This window comes from Zonotrichia albicollis, chromosome 2 (assembly GCF_047830755.1).
Source record: "Zonotrichia albicollis isolate bZonAlb1 chromosome 2, bZonAlb1.hap1, whole genome shotgun sequence".
Taxonomy (NCBI): domain Eukaryota; kingdom Metazoa; phylum Chordata; class Aves; order Passeriformes; family Passerellidae; genus Zonotrichia; species Zonotrichia albicollis.
Window position 1 is genome coordinate 47,965,092 of NC_133820.1, and position 10,856 is coordinate 47,975,947.

The window sequence follows — 10,856 nt, forward strand, 5'->3', positions numbered from 1 at the left end:
CTAATTAGATTAATTAGATTAATTTAATCTAACTCCAGTTTTGAAAGAAATGGCAGCAGTAAATTGTAAATTTAAGACACTGAAATGTTATGGGTAGTATATCCAACTTTCTGGACTTTAGTATCACCAGTGCTTTTAAAAAGCTTGTTCTTCAGTTTTGTTGATTTCTTGTGTTTTTGTTGATGTAATTTAGTGTTTCTTGATGTGGTAAAGATTACCTAATCAGACCTAACGTGTCTCAATAATGAAAGTTTCTACAGCTCTTAAGAAATTACAATGGGATTTTACATTTCCCTTACAAGACTGAAAAAATGGGAAAGTTTGCCTACTCACTTATCAATTAAATTGCCTTTTATTCTAACAACCGTACCAAGAAGAAGAATAATACATTATCCCTGGAAGTGTTCAAGGCCAGGCTGGATGGGGCTCTGAGCAACCTGGTGTAGTGGAAGGTGTCCCAGCCCATGGCAGGGGAGATGGAACGAGGTGATCTTTAAGGTCTCTTCCAACCCAAACTATTTTATGATTCTGTGATTATGGGTATTATCACACTACATTCTTAATTCATCCTGTGGGCTACATTACTAGCTTATAAGGAATACCTGCAGTCTGTGTGTTATAAGAAATAAGTAGGGCTAAGCTTGCATTCTGTTCACCTGCAGGGTACAAGTTGCTTCCTGCGCTGGGTCCGAAACCTTGATGATGAGCTTCATGCACTCGTAGCTGGTGAGTCCATGGAAAGTTTGTGTTGTATGTGTTGGGACTCTGCAAGTGTTCCTCTTGTCTGTCCTCCCATTCCATTTTCAGACTTCTGTGATGAAAATAGGACTTTGTTCCTATTCCTGTGTACATCAAGGTTGTGTCAAAGTGACAGTGATGTTTCAAGTAGTGTCAAGGAAAGAGTTGCAATTAAAATTTTAAGGCAAATTCAGTCAAATGTGGAGTTTATGGTCAGCTCCAAAGACAGTATATTACGCTGTGCATAAATATAAACTTGTCCTTTAATTTGGAGCTGTAGACATGTGAGATGAAAGTACTCACTCTTCCATATTCCACAGAATGTACATTGAGCTCCACAGGGTCCAAAGAAAGATGCTTTTACCATGAAATTTGTGTGGTGGTGAGGCCCTTCCCTTGTGTGCATCTGTCACATGTTAGAACCACAGAGATCTCTCATCCCACAAAGACCGGAGAAATTTGACAGTGTGCTCCTGAGTACAGATTTGTTTCAGCTTTCTGAGACTTTCTCTTTTTAGTGCTACAAACCATATTTGGGCAGCAAAAAAACATCACTAAACTGTACTGTCTGTAGCAGCAGAAATAAATAGTCCTGTGCAGTGTTTGTTGGACTGACACATAACAGTGACCTTAACAACGCAAACCACAACCTTAACAATGCTTTTCTAATTGTTACAGGGTGTCTAGCAGGAATTTCTATGATGTTTTACAAAAGTACAACTATCTCTATGTATCTGGTGTCTAAATTAGTAGAGGTAAGTTATTATCCTCCTAAAGGAGGTCTTCATTTCATCTATTTTTCAAGGCAGAAGAAAAGAAAGTGAACGTCAGAGGTTTTATCAGGCAATTCCAGTAAAATACAAAGTTGTATGCTGATGGTGTTTCACTACATGTGTGCCAGAGGCAATGTTGCCATGTGGTCTCATGTCTTTCTTACTTTCTTTTCTTTGACTAATTTTAAATGTCCTTTATCCACTGGTCTTCATGTATATTCTCCACCAATTTTTTTAATCTCCTGACAACCCTTTGCTTTGTAGTTTTTTCAGATTTTTAAAATAAGAAAGTTCCAAGAATGTCTATTCTGCCAGAAACATAAATCAGACCTAGTCTTTAATTGCAGATTTATTGCCAAAAGCTGCAGCTTAACTTCCTGCCTTTGTTCCCTTACTTTGGCATTCAACAGTCTAAGATAACTCAGAATAGCTTAGGTTTTGGTCTATAGCTGAAGTTGTTTGTCACTGTACTACAGCTGATTGAATTCCCAGCTTTGGAATGAACTTTGTTCTAATTACTATTCTTCAGGCTTGAATTATTTCTCTGAACTTGCTAAAATTAGGAACTCAGGAAAAAAAATTAGTTACAGAGTCTGGGTATGTTGGTTATACTTTTCTAACCAGCATTTGATTTCTTACTGTGATTTTTCCAGAAAATTGAGACTTAGTCATGGTCAGTTCCCCAACACTACCAGTGGAATGAGTTGATAAGGTTCTTTCACTATGTATCATACCTGAATCACATATTTCTCCTGCAGAAGTTGAAGGCCTTGTTCTCTAGTGATAATTATCCAGGTCCATTACCAGAGCAGAATTAAATTTAGAGAACATAAAAAGAAGAAACTTTTTTTTTTTTGTTACACATAAAATGAAATATAAAAAGGGAAGATACTCTCTGTTCCTCCTCCTGGTTATTCCAGACCAAGCTCTGAAGGCAGTTGGTCATATGAAGGCAAATCTGAGTTCTCCATAATGACTTTTAGAACTCCAGTTGTAAAAAACCAGTATTATCTTGTATTGCTGATGCTTTTCTGTGGACTTTGAGACATCTTGGCTATGGTGAAATAAGAAAAGCGCTGTGTGTTCTTTCTTTTTTTTTTTTTTTTACTACTTTTATCATCTTATGCAAGCCAAGGGTAACTGACCAAAGAGGCGTGTGCTGCTTTGCAAGGTCAGGCTGTGCTCAGGAAAATAAACTGTACATGTTTTCTCAGAAAGTAAAGTATGTGATTTCAAGCTGTTTAAGAACAGTGAATATTCACTTTGTTGGAATAGTTATTGCGTTGTTCTTTTGCTTTTTTAAAATGAAGAATTTAACAGAGCAAACTTTCCCCTTTTTATCTTTAGGTTCTGTAAAACCCAAGCTGTTGCTAGTCCTGTTCTGTGCAGTAATAGCTTCTTAGTAGATTGATCCTGTGCAACATCTGTAGTCTGTTTTAATCAACATCACATTTGTGGGCATATAAAAAAAGATAAAGTTGATGTGGGTTTTTTTTAAAGGTAAAAGAAAAAGTAAAAAGATACTTTGATTTTGTTGCATTCAACATTTTTTGTTTATTTTTATAGACTATATACTTCAAAGGCATTGAAGCAGGGAAGGTTCCCTATTTTCCTCATGCAGACAGCATCATCTATGCCATTTCTACATCGATATGCTTTCAGGCAGTAAGTATGTTCTCTAACACATGAAATGCTTTACATCAAATGTTGAATGAAAAGAGGAGCACAGGGAGATAGTTCTGTAGAAAAGATGGTGAGATGTAGTGATTCACAGCATCGTGCTCCTGCATCCTGATTTTAGTGTCACTGGGGGAAGGTCAGTCCTAGGACTCAGTTTCTCCTTTGCTTACAGCTGAATACATTATACAAAACATTGAATTCTTTGGAAAGAATCTTAAAATGCACTCACCCAGAAGATGAACATTAATGTACGAACTTCCATGAGCATGTGAAAGGACAGTTTTTCAAGTAGGCAAACAGTATAATACAATATTTTATGTTTTTTTAAATCAACTGAAAGTTTCCACTCACTTAAATTAATATTGCCTAAAATAGTAAAAACCCTGAAGTGTTCCATTTGATACAAGCAGTAGTACCATTTTTTCTACTTCTCAAGTTAGCTACATGCCTTTAACCTCAGTCCTTTTATTGTCTGCATCAGCTAGAAAATAAACTTTTCAGTGCTACTCAAATAGCTCTACTATTCTACTACATCTCACCATTTCTAGACCTTCTGCTGAAACATCCCTGCATGAACTACATATTCTCTGGACCTCCATAACTATATTTTTTTGTGCCCCCCAATAAAGAGAATATAAAATGACCCTAAAGCAATCTTCTGCAGTCTTGTGCTTAACAGGATGTTTGAGAGACACTCCTCCTCCTCATTCTTCCCATGTACTCAGGAATAGCTCTAAGTCTAGTATCAAAGTGAATTGATATTTTGGTGCTTGGGATGTGCCTGAAGGTCTCCAAAATGCTCCTGACAGGGACAACTGTGCGAGGCTAACAGACAAAAAGTTCATATGAGAAAAGAAGGGTTTTTTGGTTACATAATAACTAATTGGAATACTAATCTAAGACTAGAAACAAATTGCTAGGTTTAGCAGGAAGAGGGAAGGAGAAATTAGAGAAAGGATCTACGCTGAGATGTTTGTTATTCTCTATATTTCTAAGTGACCCAGAAAAGTAATGGAATAGAGAGAAGACATGGATTTTGAATGTATGACATTATTTAAGATAATGTAGCTTGAAATATAAATATGACTACAAGAAATGGTGGATCACAAAATGCAGAATGGATAGGGGAATAAGTAGGAGGTAAATTTGGCATCCACCAGTCCAGGAGTAATGATTGTTTACTCATCTGCAATGAGATGTAAGTTAATTGTCACCAATGGTAAAATACTGTATTCTGGGAATATTTGTCTGTGCTGGTGGTGGTCATACAAACATTGAATTCAGCACAGAGCAGTAAAAATGAGTTCCATAACAATCCTTTTGCTGATTTTGGCTACCTAATGCAACAGATGAAACTTTTGCCTGACACTGTCAGCTGGCTCTGATAGAATCCTCTCCTTGCAGGCTGTCATGGAAGTTCAGAACCTGAGACCTTCATACTGGAAATTTCTTTTACGACTAACAAGGGGCAGGTATGTACTCAGGGTTGTGTTCTGGCTTGTCTAAACCTGTCATTTATCACACTCAGCTTTCTGTGTCATTCACTGCCAGCAGCAGAGTGCTAATAGTACATGAGGGCTAATTTCCTGTGGATTTACTTTGCTTTTCAAATGGTTTCCAGTACCCTTGAAGTTCTTTGCTGCTGAAGTGACATTGCTGGGTTTAGGGTAATGACAGGAGCAGACTGCTCTAGTGAAGACTATCTAGCAGATGAGTATTTTACTTGAAGTCTTTTTAGCCCACCCTATGGAGGGTGGGATGCTTTCAAGTTCTATTGGAACATGAAGAATCCAGTAAATGACTGTTGAAGAAATCAGTATGTACAGTGATTAACAGCATGGTATTACTATGGGTTTAAAAGCATTACTGGAAATGTCAGAATATCTCCTAAGAATACTTGAAAGTTTCAGTACTTTTTTATAGCTGTTTCAGTTGGGAAAGGGTTTTTTTTTCTTGTAAAGCTAATGAAAAATTTTCACTGATCATAATCATGAATATACACTGTAATATAGTGGATGTTTTTCCTCTTTGCTGCAGGAATCTAAAAAACTTTCTTTTAAAAAGAGATCTTGCTGTAACTGACTTAGAAAAATACAGTTTAGTGAATTGTACACTGTTATACTGGTGCAGTGTGTGGCAGGAACAAGGCACCCAAATCTTGATCAGTTTATGAATGGGGTTATAAAAAGTACTGTTTTTCGTGACAACGAGCTCTCCAGGCTGTAAAATTAGAAGTGAAATCAGAGGCCAGTCCCTGGAGCATGTTGAACCTACACTCCCCGTGGCACAGTACACACGAGGTGATTGAATACATTGCAAGATTTAGTGGGAAGCTTTCCTTGGGATGCCTGGAGGCAGTCCTTAGGCAACATCTGAGGCCATACAAACATGATACAGGGAATGATGTCAGTACAGATGTCCAATTTTGTCTGCATTTTTTCATTTTGTACTAATCCTAAGCTTGCCTTAATTGAAGGAGAGGAAGGAGTACAAATTCTATTCTGCTCATTTATTTTATCTGAAGCAAGTCCCTCTAATAGTAATTTTGACACTCTCTCCATAAAGGCAATTTCTTTTGATATTTCATACGCTTTCCATTCTATAGTTGTGAAGAACAACAAAATGGAAGTAGGTTGTAACACCCAGAAAATTGGCATCCAGACTTGGACAGGCAGGGCCACAGTTTGCTCTGGAGTGAGAGAGAACAGCAGTATATTTTGGTTTGACCTTTTTTTTATGGAATTGAAAGTAAAAGGGGACCCTTCCTCTTTTTCATAAGTTGCATTTTTGAAGTGCACTAACACAAACATTATTAGCCACATTTTTCAAATGCAATTTTTAAAAAAATCGTTATTGCCTGAGGTGAAAAACTTTCAATATCTGAACAGTGCAAGTTGAAGCCTATATGTCACAGATTTTGGTAAACTTTCATGACATGAAATAATTTTATTTTTTCATAAGTAAGTGAGTCATGCATTCATACTTTCTTGTCTTTTCTTTTTCAGGTTTGCTCTCATGAATAGGAAAGTTTTAGATGTGTTTGGTACTGAAGCATCTAAGAACTTCAAGGATTTCACACCTAAACTTGACCCAAGATACACAGTTGTGCCACCAGAGCTACCACTGGAGCTGTCTTGAACACGACAGTGTGGCTCGACATTGAATGTGATCAGCATTTTGTCCTGAAAAGTTAATTAACTTGACAGTCGTATATATGGAGGAGGACTAGGGCTCCACTTCAGTATTACTTCAATGAGAAAAGCATTTTACCAATCAGAAATACTGAAGCTTTGCACGGAGGTGTGGCTTAGTGATTAAGCCCCTTCCATAAGCAGAAAACATTTCTGGATTGCTATAGTTGGTTGACAGTATGGTAGAATCCTGAATGAATTAAACAAATGAGTAATATATTTAGAGAAGTAAAACATAAATATGCTTCATAATTTCAAAAATTCCATAGTTCATACCAGTATAATATTTCTTGGTAAAACTAAAAGTAATTCTTAATTTAGAAATGAAGACAATTGGCATAGTTTAGGTCCAGAATTTTACCTGATCTTGAAAAGATTGCAGTCTGGTGAAATGCCTCCCTGGTTTTTCAAACTGCGCCACTGATTTGTCTCTAAAGAGCCACCATCCCCTCGTTAGTTAAAATTAGATTATTTTTTCACAGCTGTGGTTGCAAAATAAGGCATTCCTTAGGAAAAGAAAACGCATATTGATTCAGAAATCACATTCCAGGGCTGTAAATTCCTCTGATGACACAGATAACAGGCAAGGAAAACAAGAAGGCAGTTCTGGTGGCTGCTGTGCACTGAGGAGCGGCGGGTGTGGTGGTCAGCATCTGCCAAGTGGAAAAGGACACAGCTGGCAGAGGAAGGAATGAAACATTCCAGCCTCTGAGATGGTGTTGGAAACAGCAGACAGTTACAAAAATAAAAAAGCCAAGAACAAAACAAAACAAAGCAAAATACCCACCCACCTCCCCCCTCCCCAGATAAAATATACTGGAGCAAAATGTTTGTTTTTGAAAGGGTTTGACATTGTCACCTTAGATAGCATTGGGTTGTTTGTTGGGCTGCAGCACCAGCCAGTGTTTCAAGCATTTCTTTGGAAGAGAACTGACCCCTGAGGTTAGGCTGTTGCAGAGAACAGTTTTGACAATCAGATTAATAGTCTTTTTTTCCTTGTTATTGGTGAAGAGTGGTTTTACACCAGGCTATCAGACTCACGACTGGCACAGTTACATTAAATTTTATATGGTACTCAATGCAAATAACTACCTACACAAAGTCCATCTCATTTTTGGTGAACATATTTCTGCAGATTTGTGTTCCAAAGTGAACCTTGACATGCTAATTGCATTTTTTTTCCTCTGCTTTTTTGAGCTTTTTTACTTATAACCCATTCTGGTGGTGCTGAATGGTGTTCATTACCCTAGAAGTTAATGAGAAGATGAACTATATTCACATTCAGCTGAAAAAACTGAAAAGAAGCGAGATGAGCCAGGGAAATTGCAGTAGGTTTGCATGTATTTTAAAAACAAACAAAAAAAAGAAGAAATCAGTGTTTTATTGGAAGTCTTTATCAGATAATATGAGCTGGACTAATAAGTAGACTCTTTGTCTTGTAACACTGTAATCTTACCCCAGCCATAACCATATTTTAATTCCAATTAGCTGAATTTCTTACTATCGAATATACTATAAAATATAAATTTTTATCAAATTTATTGTCATGATAATTTTACAAATTTGTGCACAAAATCTGCTTCTTCAGCTACACTAACAGTGATGTTTCGTCACTGTTACAAAAGGTGCTTCATCCTTTTAAACAGTGGTTTTCCAATTTAGTGTGACTTAAGTTCTACAAGCTAGTTTGTATCCAGTATTTTATTGCTTGGAATTATATTAGAATTCCTCGAAAGGAAATAAAAGTTAATTGAACAAGAACTTTAAAAGGATTGTAAGAGATTTGTAGTGTTTTTCCACTGGAATATGGTCTGAAGTATTTGACCTTGTAAAGTCTGAGAAGTTATATATTTTAGGTGGTATATTAGAACTCACACAATATATTATGAATACTTTCTAGTGTAACAATATACCATTCTCAAACGTAAAGATATTTTATAGATGGGTTAAGTTTCTCCACTGGAATGACAATTGTGATTGTTTCTCTATTTGAGGGGTTTTTTTGGGAAAAAAAATCCAGGAACTACATCTCAGCAGCTAAATAACAGTTTTGTCTATGTTTCTTGCTTCCAAAATTCACAGTTGTTTCAAGTTATTTTCATGTAATATAAAGAGAAATTAAAAATTTTTAAATTATTTTTATTCAAATTGAATATATGTAAGAGAAAAAAAAATAAAGTCCTAATGTTCTTCCCAATAATAAACAGTTGCTGCTTTAAAAAGTGACTTTTTTGGCCATGTTGGTAATAAGCTCTCTAGAGTTGTAAGTGAAATGAAGTCATAGGATCATACAATGGTTTGGGTTGGAAGGAAAGGCCATCTAGTTCCAAAGCTCCCTGCTGTGGGCAGGGACACCTTCCACTAGACCAGGTTGCTCAGAGCCCATCCAACCTGGCCTTGCATGTTTCCAGGGATGGGGCATCCACCATCTCTCTGGGCAACCTGTGCCAGTGCCTCACCACCCTCCTTGTAAAAAGCTTCTTTCTATATCTAATCCAGTGGACTCTCCTTCAGTTTGCAGGCATTAGCCCTGGAAGTGATTCCTGGTGGTGAAGGAACGCTAGGAATGTGACCGTGCATTTAAATTTGTTGCAGAATAAAGTCTTAATGCAATGTCAGTGAAGAGTGTCTTGGTTTGGAAAGACAGGAGTCTGCTAAGGAAGGCAGGAGCCTCGCCTGAAATGGAGAATGTAAACCCTCCCCACCCCTCCAAATTGCTTTTAAATTAAGGGGCTCTCAGGCAAAAAATATTGGAACAAGTAATAACAGTACTTTAATAGGGAAGAAAAAATAAAAGGAGGAAATAAACAATGACTGCATTGATTATTTCACTACTTCACTAGTACACTAGAACAACACTAACGGAGTCAGAACCCAACCTGACGTCCTGTGGGTCAGGGTGTTGGTGGCAGTCCAATTGGAAATGTGGCTGCAGTCCTCCTGAAGTGTCAGGGGAGGTTCTGTTGGAGCAGGGAGGTCCTGTAGAGAAGGATGTATTCTTCCTCTGAAGATCCAGTAGAAGAAGAGGCAGCTGCTTTCCTCTGGGGAATCCAGTGGAGAAAGCCGTGCTGGTGTCTCAAAACCTCTGGATTATATCTGGGTAGCAATGCTTTGCTCCTCCCCCTGGGCAGAGCATCTCACAATGGGATGTTATAGTTCTCATCAGTCATGCACTGACATTCAATAGCCTGTTATCAACACATGTCCCCTCCAGAGGAAGGAGTGATTGTGGTCACTCAAAGAGAGAGATAAGGCATACTGCCAATTTGACAAAAGATAATCTGCCGTGCAGATGGTAATGGAATACATCTTGCATTGCAAGCTGGAACAAAGAGGTAACACCAGGGCTGTTCAGCTGGCAACTTTAGCTCTGCACTTCCATGAGTAATGAGGTGACTTGATGTTGCTGTTTCTTTTTCAAACAGAGCAAACCGCCTGTTGTGATGTGTGGGCAGGGAAGAGCCACACGGCCTGAGCTCTGCTGGCCGCCTGGCTGGATGGTCGGGCCACATGTGGCTGAAAGGCCAGCCCTTTCTGCCTCCTGATGTTCATCATCACAGGATGGTGGCTCTCTGATGATGCCAAACTTCCTGCAAAAGTTTATTTTGCAGAGAGGAATACAGGGGTAGGTGGGAAGTGGTGGGTCAACCTGAAATGTCACAGTTCTGCAGTAGAGGTTTGGGTGTCCTTAGGGAGTCTGCTCAGGGCAACAGTGCTTGGCTCCCTGCAGGCATCTCAGGAGGCTGCTTCCTCACCCATGGCTCCCTGACTCATGAAACAAGCATGGCCTATGGCTTAGTTTTTCATCCCTCCCTCACCTCTGCTCATCCCAGTGTTGGGTCATTCCCCTTTGTGAGTTTCCCTTCTTTTTTTCCAAGCCACTGTGCTTTTGCCTATGTTTGAGGACATGAGAAAGTTTTTTTCCAGATTCCTGGTGACATCCCAGATAGAAGAGTCTGCTGTGGTCTGAGCCCAGCCTTATGCTCAGATTCAGAACAGCTTGTGTGCAGCTTCAATTGCCAACTCTGTCAGAGGAAAATATTTTTGGACAAGTGGTCCTTGAGTGTGCGTGCACTGACACAAGGCACAAAAAGGTAGCAAGAAAATCAGTGAGGATTGTATGAGGTTTTATGATTCTGAGGATTTTTTTTTACACAACTGCATTTAACTTGGGGGAAGAGGCAGGGCCCAGGCTTTCTGTGTCTGGACTCAATGGTTTTAGAGGTCTTTAGCGACTTATGTGATTCTACACTAGTGTTATGAGCCCTTACTCTGGTGCAAAAGCACAGGACTACGGGGATGTAGCAAAATGCAGTTCCAGTCAGTGAAGTCATTTTGGTGGCTGTAGTTTTGTGCCTAAATATTTGTCCAGAGGTCTCCATTTCCAGATGGGTTTTTCTCTCAATTTCCAGGGGGGAGGGTGCCTCACAAGTCATGTCCTTCGACAAAACCAATACATTTTCTCTCCTACCTT

General features: G+C 38.6%; 1 protein-coding gene across 1 annotated transcript in view; it reads left to right on the forward strand.

Annotated features, from left to right (window-relative positions):
- TMEM135 (transmembrane protein 135) overlaps positions 1–7,194 on the forward strand; it is a 154,017-nt gene extending 146,823 nt beyond the window's left edge. Inside the window, exons 11-15 of the mRNA XM_005485784.4 lie at positions 663–726; positions 1,417–1,493; positions 3,078–3,176; positions 4,596–4,663; positions 6,197–7,194. Of these exons, the coding sequence (XP_005485841.1) occupies positions 663–726; positions 1,417–1,493; positions 3,078–3,176; positions 4,596–4,663; positions 6,197–6,329 (441 nt within the window). The 3' untranslated portion in view covers positions 6,330–7,194. The remainder of the gene's footprint in view (positions 1–662; positions 727–1,416; positions 1,494–3,077; positions 3,177–4,595; positions 4,664–6,196) is intronic.
- The last annotated feature ends 3,662 nt before the right edge of the window (positions 7,195–10,856 follow it).